The sequence below is a fragment of the Syngnathus leptorhynchus genome, chromosome 2 (genome assembly GCF_054491065.1).
Source record: "Syngnathus leptorhynchus isolate UIUO chromosome 2, UIUO_Slep, whole genome shotgun sequence".
NCBI lineage: Eukaryota > Metazoa > Chordata > Actinopteri > Syngnathiformes > Syngnathidae > Syngnathus > Syngnathus leptorhynchus.
Window position 1 is genome coordinate 1,842,107 of NC_141196.1, and position 14,215 is coordinate 1,856,321.

Sequence of the window (14,215 nt, forward strand, 5' to 3'; positions counted from 1 at the left end):
AAAAAAAAAAAAGAGGGTGTTTGCGATGCAGAATATTCACAATGACAGGATGTGGAATGATGGAATTAAAAAAAGAAAAAAAGATAAATGAAGTGTGTGTGGCTTGTTTGCGATGAATGGGAGAGATCCTGACCAACCAACAGCCCTTTTTTTGTTGTTGTCGTTACTGGAGCTGTTTGCATCATGCATGTGACAAACTAAAGAATAAAATGATCTTCAACTGGATAATTACCCTGTGTTATCTAATTTGGTGACATTGTGTGTTTGCGTAAAATGTCCCCAGAAGCAATAAAAGATGGGAAAGGACACCTCAGCTGCCTCGTTGTCTCTCCTTGATGCCTTCGTTGTATGCAAAAAAAAAAAAAAAATCTGTAAAAATTTCAACATGTCAATAACATCACAGCGATTGAAACATTCTCTTTAATACAGCATCTTTGTTAAGAACAATTCAATTGTAATAGTTTAGAACTGTTTCTTTTCCAATATTTACTTAGGTACTAATTTATTGAACGTATGTGCAATACATATTGAATTTAAATGGTGGTGTTTTTTCTATATTTGGGTGGAGTTTCAACTTCAAATTGTCCATTGTTACACCTGTCTTATTTATCATAAACATTTCCTCCTGCTTTTTAATGTTGGTACTTGGAAATGAGTCCTGTATTTTTTAAGGGGGGGGTGACTGCGTGACGTTTGTGAATCACGACGCAAGGTTCAGAGCACTCGTCGCCCTCTGCTGCCCACCTGCTTGTATTACAACAACAAAACTTTAACTGACCCCATTTGCCTGTGAAGACAAAACAAAAGTATTCTGTACTATACAGTGACTTACTAGGGATGATTGTCATCGGTCACATTTTCAACTTTAATATTAGAGTCTAGTGTGCAACAAGGCATCTATATATATATATACATATATATATACACATATATATATATATATATATATATATATATATATACATACACACATATATATATATATATATATATATATATATATATATATATATATATATACATATATATATACATATAGAGAGAGAGCGAGAGAGCGAGAGAGCGAGAGCGAGAGAGCGAGAGCGAGCCAGAGAGAGAGAGAGCCAGAGAGCGAGAGAGCCAGAGAGCGAGAGAGCCAGAGAGCGAGAGAGCCAGAGAGCGAGAGACAGAGAGCGAGAGACAGAGAGCGAGAGACAGAGAGCGAGAGAGAAAACATGTCTCTCATTGGGTATGAATGAGGACAGCATTCCAATATACAGGTGATTTGAATGCACCATTCAAAAGCAACTGTAAGACTTGTGCAAATTGACCAGGGGTTGTCACAACTTGTACATACATTGTAAAGACAGAAGAAAAGCAGAATTCAAGTCACGCTGTCATCTACAGCCTGCCAACAAACCGAGCCGATTGGAGTTGGGATTTGGGAAGTGGCCGCGGCGGAGTTTATTGACTCGCACCTTCTCCCGTCCCGGCGTGCCGGCTCTCGTCGCGCGAACTGTTCAGAGCCAGCTGCATGGCCCAGATGCTGAGCGGCCTCATATAGGCCAGCGAGCGGTAGATGGCCTTCTCGCAGTAGGCTTCGGGCGTTTGGAAGGCCATGCCCAGCCTTTCCCATACCGTGCGATAGCAACCCTCGGCCGTGCGCATACCTTCCGCCAACATGCCCTGAGAAGGCAAAAGAAAAAAAAAACATTTCAAAATAGTTATCGAATGTCTCCTACATTGTTTTTACACTGCTAGCTTAATGCTAACTTGACGTTGACGTGCTAACGGAGCGCTCCGATGCGACTTTACAATCCTCTCGCCAACGAATATTAGGACCTAATGGGTACAGCCCCCCCCCAGAGGCATAATCTAACAATACTTAGAGCCGGATGTACTTTCAAAAAAATATCGAATATTTTAGTAGTAGTAAAAGTCTTGCTGGCTTGTTCCCGCACACTGAACTGCAGCGTTAAACCGTGAGACGCGTAAAACGTTTTAAGAGTTGTTACTACGTTTACCTCGTGGATCATAGTGGCGGCCAGTCCGTAAACCACACCGATCCAAACCTCGTCCGACTGAACGCTGGAACGGTCGGGCACGCCCTCGGGCCGCATGCCGTTCACGGCGCCCATCTGGCCGCCGCCGAAGCTCATCACGTTCAAGTCAAAAATGGACCGGAGCGCGGCCCTGATGTTTTCCTCGGGGAACACCTGGATGGAGAGATGGAAGTGAAAACGTTCTGCCCCCTGACATCTCGCAAGCGTGTCAGTTACCTGGAAGTCTCCTTGGCCGAGCCCGGACGCTCTCAGGAACCATTGGCCGGCACACTGGTCAGACATGATGCTGTTGGAAAGTTCCCGCCCGCTGCTGTCGTAGTTGTAGTACTTGCCTAAAAAGCACAAACCATCTTCAAATACAAAGTTGTCCTTTGCTGTGAGATGACAGTTTGAGTTGTCCGAGTTACTAATATTGACAAATTGTTAGGGCGGCCATCCATCAGGGATTGATTCCAAGGAATTTCGGGTCTTACCGTTCCACAATAGTTTCTCGAAAGCGACGCTGCCTCTGTCCAAGATGTCTCTGTAGCGCTGTCGGGCCTCTTGGTTGTCGAGCAGTGCGGCCATTTTGCACATGACGCACAATGAGGCCAGCCAAAGCCCGCCGCAGTACGCACTGCAACACAGCAGGGGGACGTTGAGGCAATCTGGAACTCAGACTACACTCGGAATGTCCGTCCCATTTGCTGTTTCGACACAAGTCGTGCTTTTCCTATCATGGTTTCCTTCCCTTCATCCCTCCTCCCAGCTAAGCCAAAGAATGTGCTGACCTTGTCTTTAAGCTGTCTGACTTTTTGCGTGATGAAACTTGATAAATATATATATATAAAATACTTTTTTTTTTTCTTCTTTTTAGTGAGGTGTGACTTTTACGTTAAACTTCTACTGGGACTGACAAACAGGCTTTGTCTCCTCTAACCTTGGTCCAGTAACTGTCCAGCCGTCATAAGTCTGATCAGCAAAGCCGGAGTTCTCGATCAGGCCGTCTCCATCCAGGTCAAACTTAAGCTCTGACTCCATCACTGCCTAGCAGAGTGAGCGATCATCAAATCTCAGGGGGGGGGGGGGGGGGGGGGAAATCTTAACAGAGTCAAGAAAGTAAGGGGCAGCCATACTTGGCAGATGGGCCACATGTCATGCAGGTACTGCTGGTCCTGGGTGAGATGATAGTCCCTGTAGACCTGCAGGACAAACTTCAGGTTCAAGTCCTTCCAGTAGGCCGTGTCGTGAATGAGATAGGCGTTCACCCTTTGCCACGGCTCATCGTCTACAAAAACAAGACGGCGTGGGGTTAAGCTCTTTTCAAGTGGATTTCCCCATCCAGTAGCCTACATTTGTTAGGTTTGTCACTTTTAAAGTAGCATATATATTCTTCTACCTGGATCTCCAATGTCGTGAGGCACCACGTTTTTGGCCTTGACCGCAGCGCTCCGGCCGCTCATCAGATGCAATCTCTCCGTTAAATCCTGCCGCACCACACTGCCGGCTAAGAGACCCGAGTTACTCAATCTCGAGCCTCGCCCACTTCGCACCAGACAAAAAAAATCCTACCAATATCGTACTGCACACTCAAGGCGAGTTTGGGCCACAGCATGATGAGAGCGAAAGAAGCGTAGAAGTGCACATCGTACGTGTTGTACATTCGGTATTCCTGACCTGAGTGACAAAAAAAAAAAAAGACAGCGTGAGACGACCCGCCGAGCGCAAAGCAGGTTCGGGGGAAATTGCTCCTCGCTGACCTTCGAGGTAGGCGAAGCGGCCGTACTCTTTGATGACGGGCGGCTGAGCGGGTAGGCCGCCGTCTTGGCTGCGAACACCGCCGCTGACGTCGGCGTCCTCCGGGAGTTCCGTCCACACCGTCCCGCCGTCGGTCACAAAGTACAGCTCGTTGAACAGAGCGGACTTGTACCAGGTGGGAAGCGAACTAGAGGTGGGACGTACGTGAACACGTCTTCGCTGGCGCCATTTTTTTTTTTTTTTGCTACAAATGAGACGCTCGCTCGCTCGCTAAAATGACGTACCTGTCCTGCAGCACGTCCGCTTGCCACTCCTCGATCTTCTTCTCCCACGCTTTGTAGTGTGTCAGGGCGTAATGACTGAGTGAGGGCGCCGCGTCCCCTTTGCTCCCGAAATAACGGGTGTATCGTCTGAAAGTGCAGACAAATGCCTTGCTAACGTGGGAACATGCAGAATGATGCGCTGGGTTTTGGGAGTTTTTAAATTGTAAAATCGGTCGTCAAAAATGACCCCAAAATTGAGTCTAAAAGTCATTACCCTGTTCTTCCAATTGACAAAACACAAGTATAGTCATACTCATTTTGCCATGGCATGCACTCTAGAAAACAAGTGCATTGAAAATAATTCTGAGAAAGTGACCCGAGAAAACGTTTCGAGTTATTTTATTAGTTATTTTGGGAGCCCAAAAACGTTGGTGTTGGGTCAAAAACGTATCCCAAAAGCTGGGTAAACAAATAAATTATAGTATATTACATCCATCCATCCATCGATTTTCTGAACCGCTTAGTCCCCACGTGGGTCGCGGGCATGCTGGAGCCTATCCCAGCCGTCATCGGGCAGTAGGCAGTAGGGGGACACCCTGAACTGGTTGCCAACCCATGGCAGGGCACACAGAGACCAACAACCGTTCGCACTCACACCTAGGGACAATTTGGAGTGCTCAATCAGCCTATCAAGCATGTTTTGGGGATGTGGGAGGAAACCGGAGTGCCCGGAGAAAACCCACGCGGACACGGGGAGAACATGCAAACTCCACGCAGGGAGGGCAAATCTATCTATCTATCTATCTATCTATCTATCTATCTATCTATCTATCTATCTATCTATCTATCTATCTATCTATCTATCTATCTATCTATCTATCTATCTATCTATCTATCTATCTATCTATCTATCTATCTATCTATCTATCTATCTATCTATCTATAATAACATAATATAATATAATATAATATAATACAATATAATACAATACAACGTAATACAATATAATCCACAAAAGGACCCAATTGTTGGGGAAGTAAGCAACCCCAAAAGTTGTGTATGTCCCTTTTGACTTTGTACAGATGAGCCAATTTGAAGTTGTTGTTGTTTTCTGTGTATACAAAACAACCCAATTGGGGGTATTTAGTACACTTTTTGTGGGTTACACATTTGACCCGATGTTTGGTGTCGAATGAATAGTCGGGTTCGTTTCTTTTTGGACTGACTTTGGACCAACGTGGTTTCCAAGTAGATTATTGGTGCCCTTGGCTTTTTTTTTTTACCTGTGGTGGTGCCGCTCGCGAGCGCCAAAGGTGATGACAGGCATATCCCACGCCAGGCAGAACTCCAGCGTGTTGCGGCCCCGCGGCGACACGGAGCAGCTCGCAGCCAACGCCGCCGCTACCTTCTCTCCTTTGGCCGTCGGCGGGCTGGAGCCTGCGGAGAGGCAAACGCATGTTTGGGTTGCCGAGGCTCCATTTCAAAGAGCCGCGCTCTCGCTAATCGACGCTAACCCGCGGGAGATTCCAGCCGTCCGTCGGCGATCAGATCGCCCCACAGGTCGCTGCAGGTTCCCTTTGGACTGAACGCCGTCTGATGGCTGACTTCCCCGTTGGGCTGAAAATCAAAAGACGATGATGTCAAATCGCCACCGGCAAAAAAAAAAATACAACAACTCGGAGAAATATCCAACCTGCTCCGGAGCGGCGATGCATAAGGTATAAGGGTTCACTGATGTGCAGTGATGTAGCAAGACTCCCGATACGGCCTTGCCCTGTTTTTGGAGATGAAAAGGTTCATTCCAGTGGCCCCCGCCTTTGTCGTCCTTGTGCCCGGAGCCGTTGAGCACGGTGAACATGATGGTGACATCCAGAGCGTAGTCATTCTTGTTCTCCACGTCCCAGATGAACACCACCACCGGCAGGCAGGAGTCCTGTCACAAAGTAGACGCTCGCTCAGCGGCGGCTAAACAATTCCCACTTAAGCGTTTATCGTTTTGCCGCTTCAGACAAACAATGCAATTTCGTCCAAGCTGGATTTTTTTGGGGCCAAACACAAATACGGAGGAAACAAATTACACATAGTCTGACACTACTGCACAAAGTTCACGACATCGCTGCCCAAAGTTAGTCTTGCGATGGCGACAATTATCTTTCAGCCGGTTGGGCTCACCTGGTAGTCGTGAGGAATGACGGGCGAGACCTGCCTGCAGGTGAGCGTGACATTTTGCCCCGGGAGGTGGTAGACGGTCCAGGCCCGGGGGTACAGGGCATGGTAGTAAGCGTACTCGCCGCAGTAGCCCCAGTTCCAGCCCTGCAGCCGGGGAGGCCGCTCGACGCAGAGCACCTGTTGGTAAAGCGTCTGCCCGCCGCGGCGCAAGCACACGGTGAACTGAGGACGACAAACCAGAGCCTTGTCTTACAACCAGCGGGGTTGCTAGGTCCGTTAGCTTTTCCGGGGGAACCCGTTTACTACCTGATTGGCCGTGACCGTCTTGTAATGGTACATCCCGGGCGTCAGCTGCCACCGACAGAACTCCCCCCTCCAACCTCTGGTGATGGAACCTCCACCGATACCTCCCAGCGGCGCACCTGCCGGATGGGCCGACAACTCGAGTTGAGCCGACGCGTAGGAGAGAAAAGCGCACGAAAGGCAAATTCGACACGAGACCGACCCACCATAAATCTGCCGCAAAGGCTGAGCGCGAAACATGTCGATGAAAGGCGCCTTCTTTTCCACCTGTGTCTTTTTGTACCACCATTTGAGATACCTGCATCAGAACACCGTCAACAACCATATAGAGCAGGGGTGTCAAACTCATTTGGTAGTCATAGTTTCCCCTCGGAGGGACGTCTGTCAACGTCTGCTGTATACAGTACAGGCTACAAAACAAACGGATGAATGACTCGTTTTGAAATGAGAGACTAGTAAAACCAAAGGAATGGTAATAACATTGCAAGCACTTGATCTGTTTTTTTTGTAAAAGTGAAAACAATTTCTAATTTTACTAATGACACAAATTCAATGGGGGCCACTTATAATGTGGTGACGGGCTGTATCTGGGCCCCCGGGCCTTGAGTTTGACACCCGAGATATAGAGTGTTCCGCCACAATGGCAAGGATTTTTGTTGTGGGGTGGGGGCAATAAATCCCATTCAAATCGCAATGGAATGTCATTGTCAGCTTGCAAAAAGCTGCTGTTCGGTCATGCAACAATAATTACGTCACACTCCGCATCAGTTTGGTGAACAAAAAAAGAACGTCACAGTTTCCTGTCTGTCACTACAAGCTTGGTACGTACATAATCGAAAGCGCCATTGACGGGCTAACATCGTAAATAAAAACACCAGCGTGGTTATGGCGCAAACTAAATGAAACTCTTAGCTCAAGGCGTGATTCTACTTACGCCGGGAAGAGAGTAAAAAAGCTGACAAGGAATTGTAATCATCGATTATGCTTCAAGTCGTGGCCAAAGAGCACAACAAGGGCCCAGCCACTCGCAAAGACAGTGGAACGTAAGGCCCTGGCGGGTTACGCCGCATGTTAGCTAGCGCACAGGGTCACCCGGGGAGCAGATGCAACAATGATATGGTTCCAGGACGACAAGCCCCAAAAGCTGACCTGGATCCGTCCTCCTATGCGCTCTGCCGGAGCAGCCATCTGAAACCAAACCTCCGTGTGAGCAAAGAGGAAAATTGAGAAAGAAAGGTTGGAGTCATTTGCCGGCCGGCTATGGTGTTAAATTGGTTTTTTTTGAAGATTTTTTTTCACTAGCTGCCAAACTGCTGGTTGATTGGACTACCACAGTATCTCAGGGTTTTTCCTCGCAAAAAAAATAAAAATATTGCCCAAATGCACCACGACTTGGATTTCCACATAAGCACTCGGGCTCGAGCTTGCCCATCTCACCTTGATGCGTGAAATGTTCGGCCGAGAGGTGAAACGGAGTCAAGTTGCAGTGGCCGGACGATACACAATCTCTTAATATTCATCGGGACACCTTTACCAACACATTGTTCAAGTTAACTCTTCATAGGTGGGCAACTTTTAAGCCCACTATTGATCTCCCTTGAACACAGTGTCCAAAGACTCCCTTCTTCAAACAACCTGCCACCGGTGCAATGATTCACAAGTGTTGCCGTGGCAACAAAGGCCACCGCGCCCTGTAGGACAAGGGACTGTTGTCCTGGAGATTGCAACTTGAACACAGCATGCGGTTAAGCTGCCTTGGAAGCAGGTTCTTGTACATTTTACAGGGCGCGTAGATGACATTATGCATGAGCGAAGCATTAAGTGAAGAAGGGGAGGGACATCTTGAAGTGTTGATATAAAACCCAGGCCACAGTAGGTGAAGAAGGGGAGGGGACATCTTTAAGTGTTGATATAAAACCCAGGCCACACAGTAGGTTCCACGTGCTCCTGAGGAGGATGAATTGATTGCATTCTTGCTGGCATTCACTAACTACAAAAGCAGTCTTGCAAACTCGGCTACATTTCTGACTCACGCGGTGCCTAATTTTCAAAAGATGAATTGGCAATTTCATTCCTGCTAACAAACAGAATCATTTACCGTATTTTCCGGACTATAAGGCGCACCTAAAAACCTAAACTTTTCTCAAAGGTCCCGTGCGCCTTATATATGTGGATCAATTTGTGAATTTGTTGATCCATGGTGGTTGTACACAGTGCTCTGCCAAAATTGTCTGTACAATTTAGTAAATTACAAGGTCGCATCGCTTACCAGCATTACGGCAACCGTGGTTAGGGGGCGTCACTGAATAGCTGTTTCATTTCATAGCTCCGTTAATGTTTTGAGTAAATTTACGGATCAATATGGAAGGGAAACATAGGTAAACAGTGCCAAGGTGTCAGATCGAACTTTAGTCAGTTCCGATCATTTTATAAGCCGTCGTTTGAGAAACGCGATTGTTTACACTTTGCCGAGGCTCATGGGAGTCTGCGAGCTGAGGCTCATGGGAGTTTGCGGGTGGCTAATGCTATAGTGATAGCTGCTATACGCACGAGGCTATTTCATGCTAAAATAGGCTGCTCTGTTAATGTTTCGAGTAAATGTAGGGATCGATATGGAAGGGAAACATAGGTAAGCAGTACCAAGGTGTTAGCTCAAACTTTAGTCAGTTCCGATCATTTTATAGGATAGTTTGAGAAACGTGATTGTTTATAGAGGGCTCATTGGTTATTGGCTAGTGGATGCATACCGCAACCCGAGTCAACCGCAGTTTGTTGCAGTATAGCTTCTATTTTATGCGCCTTATAATCCAGTGCCCCTTATATATGGACAAAGTTTGAAAATGGGCCCTTCATTGAAGGTGTGCCTTATGGTCCAGAAAAGACGGTACATTTTTTTTTTTTTTTTTTTTACCCCATTGTAATGGTTCCGTTTTTGGTTTGGACCACAAGAAGTCAGAACATAGACACAGAAGATCAATGATTAGTCTTCTTTCATTAGAAAATACCAAAATCTGAGATTTATCATTGAGAGGTTGCAATCTGAAGTTGTGGACTAATTTAAAATTCAAAAAATACCTCAACATGATTCATTAATAATAGACTAACTCACTGTTTACTGATATATTCTAAGATTTAAAAAAATAAAATAAATACCTGATCCCAAGCCCAATGTGCTCCACAATATTCTCCAGGGACACATCCTTTGCTTGGAAAGGCTTCCTCTTCTCCTTGAACTCGTGGGCCAAACAGATACGCCACCCGGCCGTGGGAACGCCGTACCCCATCTCCTTGGGGAGGTACCTGCTCATGAGCTCCGCCGTGGATCCGTCCCCCCAATCTTCAGTCATTTTGCTGTTGTGGTTGTCAGTCAGAGCAGTTGAGCAGCGTACGGGGCTGGCTACAAAATGAGGTTCTCGCCACCCTTTGTAAACACAGAGTGATTTATCATCGAGTCAGCCCGATTCCTCGGACACATCAACTGGTTTCCACTCGTTTCTGGGTCAGGGGGCAAAAAGCTGATGACGCCGCCTTTAAATTGGGGGGTGCATTATAGACTTATCATTCACATTGGCGGTCGGCCGGGGCAGCCTCGATGCCGCCGGCTGGCTATTCGTGTGCAGGATGGGGGACGTCGACATGTATCGCTCAACCCTACGACAGAAAGAGCAACAATAAAAGGCTTGTGTCAGTCAGCGCATATTAAAGAATCAAATAAAAGCCCTCGTTAATTTGCACGATTAGTAATTTTATTTTGGGCATGAACAAGGGGATACATTGTCACAAACCACAAGTACCTTGGAGTAGAACAGGAAGCGTTCCGTGCACAGCAAACTGATGAAATGGGCACAGCCAAATAGCCAGGAAGTCACAACCGTGTCCGACAACACGCAAGAAACCGAGACAGTGTTTCAATAAAGATTTTCAAAAAAAAATAAAAGGGTGAGAGAGCGGGAGAGAGAGAGAGAGAGAGAGAGAGAGAGAGAGAGAGAGAGAGAGAGAGAGAGAGAGAGAGAGAGAGAGAGAGAGAGAGAGAGAGAGAGAGAGAGAGACAGAGACAGAGACAGAGAGAGAGAAACAGGGGGCCCACCGCCAACGGCTAAACCATGTTTGATTTAAGCAGGGGGGGCGTAATGAATTTTCTCCATACTGGTTAGCATATTCTATCAGCCACCGGTATCATGACAAGCAGGCGTGTAGGTTATATAAATTGTATTCCACTAATCAAGTTTGAATATGCTTTTAATGCCTCGGAGATAAAAATGAAGGAATACATCAAAAGCCAAGACCCCGTCAAGTTACCATAGCAACACACCGTCTGCGATGCGAGTTGCTTCTGCCACGTGACGTGTGTGATGGCCAACCAAAAAACCGAGTTGTAGTTTTTATCCGTGTTTTTTTTTTTTTTTTTTTTTGTTCTCTACATTACATGAGGTGGGACAAAGTGCGCCAGTGCGGTTTTTCACGAATTTATTTTTCTTACCATGCGTCGTATGTTACTTACTTTTGTTCCCAAAAGTGTATTCTTCAATGGTCTGGTTTTGGTCGCCCTCGCGGACACACTTTTGTTTACCGACTGCTAGCTAAACCATAGTAGGTCCGGATGAAAACAGTCTCTATGTAGAATCGAGGAGAATGTATTAAGACAGCATTCCGTTCGTTTTGTAACTCTGACGACAAACTGGAGCCTCGATTGTCCGCACCCGGACTCTACTGGGGGGCACAAGGTGTGTGTTAAAGTTACGCGGCTAATGTAGCGTCGCTGACATTAGCCTACGTCCGAGCGCAGTCTCCACGTCCCACTCTTGTGCTTTCATTCCCGGTGATCGACTGTCTTGCAGATGATCGAGGTGGTGGCTTCCATGGCTCGCGGTCCCGTGTATCTAGCCGGGGAGCTAATGGAGTGTCTCGTCACTTTCAGAAACCCCATGTCCCACTTATCCACCTCTGCGAGCAGGTACATTCGAAAGCACCCCCGGCCGGCTTGCACGTTGGCCTAAACTAGCACCGGTCTACGTGTCCAACCTCAAATTCTAATGTTTGTTCCAATTGAATGAATAAAGTCCCAACATTTGTCATGTTTAAATGAGCGACGTTCTATCCAGTATGTATGTGTAGATTCTTGAGCCTCTTCAAAAACAGTAACTCATTTGTATCAGCAATAGGAATGTCTCTTTCGCACCCCGCCACTGATTTTTCCGGTTGTTTTTGTCTCCACTGTGTTCCAGTGAGATGTTGGCCTGGGCCAGCGCCCAGATCCATTGCCAGTTTCACGCCAGTGAGAGCAGAGTGAGTCTACCGAGCCGGGGCAACAAGCAGGACGTCCAGGCCAGCAGCGATACGGTCCTCGTTCCGAGCAGAGGTCGTTGAGCAACAACTCTAAGTTGTCATGTGTTTTTTTTTGTTTGTATTGCGCTAAACGCTAACCCAGACCATTTTCCACCAGGCGAGCGAGGCCAATGCGTTCTGGACACGCCGCCCAAAATCCTATTCTGCGACCTGTGTCTGGATCCAGGAGAGAGCAAGACTTGTGTGTCAATGTTACATCTAGTAAAAAGACAGAAGAAAATATTTGTCATGATGGGCTTGGGTTTTGTGTCGCAGATTCGTACAGCGAGGTCGTACCCGTCGACGGTCCTCCCAGTTTCCGCGGCCAGGCGGTGAAGTATGTCTACAAACTGACCATCGGGTGTCAGAGGGTCAACTCTCCCATCAAACTTCTTCGAGTTCCCTTTCGAGTTTTGGTTCTGCAAGGTGGGACGATCTAATGAACGAACGAATTCATCCATAAACAAACAAATCAATAAATGTTGGCCACATTCGCATCAGGTGACCAACGCGCGCTTGTCTGAATGACGATTCTACCTTTTGATCCCGTCACAATCTGCAGGCATGCCAGAACCCTCATTTGCTCAGGACGAGGTAGTGTCCCCTTCGAACCCGTTCCTGGAGGAAGAAGAATCCTGCCGGAGGGACGCGCGGCCTTTGGAGCGAGCGCTCGACGTGCTCATGGTCTCCACGTCAAAGCGTTGCCCCCGTGAGTTGTACCGCTTGCCGCCGCAAATGAAGCGACCGACGATATTCGCGTTTAAATTTGACCGTCTCCAGACGTGTTCAACATCACCAACGTGCGAGGGAAAGTGGCAAAGTTCTGCATCTTCAAGACCATGTACAGACTCGGAGAGGACATCGTCGGCACGTTCAATTTCTCCGAGGGTGACATCCCCTGCTTGCAGGTACTTTGCAAAAACCTGCGGCGCGCGGGGTCGTCCTCGACGATACACTGCCGCAAAAATTTCTTGAGAAGTGAACAAACGCGTTTTTTTGTCTTTTGCCAGTATTCGGTGAGCCTTCAGAGCGAAGAGGAGATTCAGCAGGAGTACCAGCGACGCCCCGGCCAGCCGCTCAGCGTGACTGGACACGGGCGACATCTGGAGTCCTGTCTGCACACGGCCTCCAGCCACTTCTCCCTCCCTGTGCCGCTCAATGTCACGCCGGGCTTCTGTACCGACGTCGGTAAGTCCGCGCGCAAAGCGAACCCGCCAAGCGTGGTCGAGGCGTCTTTCGTTTGATTTTCAGTCGGCAGCCGTTGTGAGTTTTGACATTGATTTTTGGCCAACATAAACTCTTCCGATAACATCAACACATTTCCTCGACAACAAAATGCAACAAGACGGCAGAGCGGACTAAGCTGTCATTTCTAGTGTGTGTGTGTGTGTGTGTGTGTGTGTGTGTCTAAATTAAGCCAAACTGGTGCCAAAGCTCTACCTTTGTCCAAACAGAACTCTTCAACTCGCGTCCTTGGCCCACACTGGTGGCAAAGCTCTACTTTTGTCAAACGTTAACTCTTCAACTTCATTGATTCTATTTCCCGGATAGCATATTGAAGCGAGTTGAGGAATTTCAAATCGGCAAAAGTAGTGTTTGACCGCCATCTTTCGGCATTTAGGAGGCCACAATAAACCTATAATCAGGCGTCACTCGCTTTTTGTTTTGAATTGCCATCTGAAAAATGAGAGAAGGAGCGATATGCGGCTTGCTGTCGTGTTCCCACTTAACAAAACGTAACATTGCAGTGACCCTGAGGTGGCGGCTGCACTTTGAATTCGTCACCGCCCGGGAGCCCGCCGATCCGCCCGTCATCCATCAGAACGAGTCCAAGTCGACGGTGTGGGCCGGCGCCGAGCGCGTCGAAGTGGACACCTTCAGCTGGGACCTGCCCATCAAGATCCTGCCCACCAACCCGGCCTTGGCATCCTACGAATCCCAGTTCACGGGGACCAACAGCATTAACATTTAACTGTCAACCCAGATGAAAAAAAACGTGGGCCCTCACAGTTTTGGTGTCAGATGAATCTTTTTGAATTCAACTTTTTTTTTTGCCAGTCAGAATCCAAGTTCACATCTGAAAAAAAAAAGAATCATTGATGTTCAATTAAAAATGATTGACATTAGACGTGGCTTCAACAAATCCTACATTTGGGAACACAATACTTTACATTTCTTCTTCTGACTTATCATTTCCCACCCAAAAAAGATGTTCTATTCAGCCTTCTATGCCAGTCACAAACTGTATCATCAATAGAAATTCCAACACCTACATGCACATTGATTTTTTGTATTGTCTTTTTAAAAAGCAAATTAGCGGTCCATAGTGTACTCATCCAAACAATGAAACAGAACTTGCCCCCCTTTTCTAATCA

General features: G+C 47.2%; 2 protein-coding genes across 3 annotated transcripts; one reads left to right on the top strand and one right to left on the bottom strand.

Moving 5' to 3' along the window:
• Positions 1–1,020: 1,020 nt before the first annotated feature.
• Positions 1,021–10,476, bottom strand: gba2 (glucosidase, beta (bile acid) 2). Of its 2 annotated transcripts, XM_085935143.1 has the most exons (19): positions 10,310–10,476; positions 9,669–10,166; positions 6,722–6,813; positions 6,519–6,634; positions 6,216–6,434; positions 5,737–5,976; positions 5,558–5,660; positions 5,327–5,480; positions 4,064–4,189; positions 3,782–3,966; positions 3,594–3,698; positions 3,421–3,528; positions 3,290–3,309; positions 3,158–3,223; positions 2,962–3,068; positions 2,516–2,658; positions 2,259–2,374; positions 2,004–2,195; positions 1,021–1,665 (listed from the first exon to the last, which is right to left on the bottom strand). In XM_085935143.1, exons 2-19 carry the CDS (start codon positions 9,860–9,862, stop codon positions 1,444–1,446), a joined length of 2,508 nt encoding a protein of 835 aa, XP_085791269.1. In that variant the 5' UTR covers positions 9,863–10,166; positions 10,310–10,476; the 3' UTR covers positions 1,021–1,443. The 2 variants fall into 2 exon arrangements, with proteins under 2 accessions (XP_085791269.1, XP_085791260.1); XM_085935134.1 differs by having other exon boundaries at positions 1,022–1,665; positions 3,158–3,309.
• A 373-nt stretch (positions 10,477–10,849) lies between these two features.
• Positions 10,850–13,966, top strand: rgp1 (GP1 homolog, RAB6A GEF complex partner 1). The gene is made up of 9 exons (XM_085935252.1): positions 10,850–11,239; positions 11,354–11,469; positions 11,741–11,874; positions 11,959–12,042; positions 12,117–12,266; positions 12,403–12,549; positions 12,621–12,748; positions 12,851–13,028; positions 13,589–13,966. Exons 2-9 carry the CDS (start codon positions 11,354–11,356, stop codon positions 13,810–13,812), a joined length of 1,161 nt encoding a protein of 386 aa, XP_085791378.1. The 5' UTR covers positions 10,850–11,239; the 3' UTR covers positions 13,813–13,966.
• The last annotated feature ends 249 nt before the right edge of the window (positions 13,967–14,215 follow it).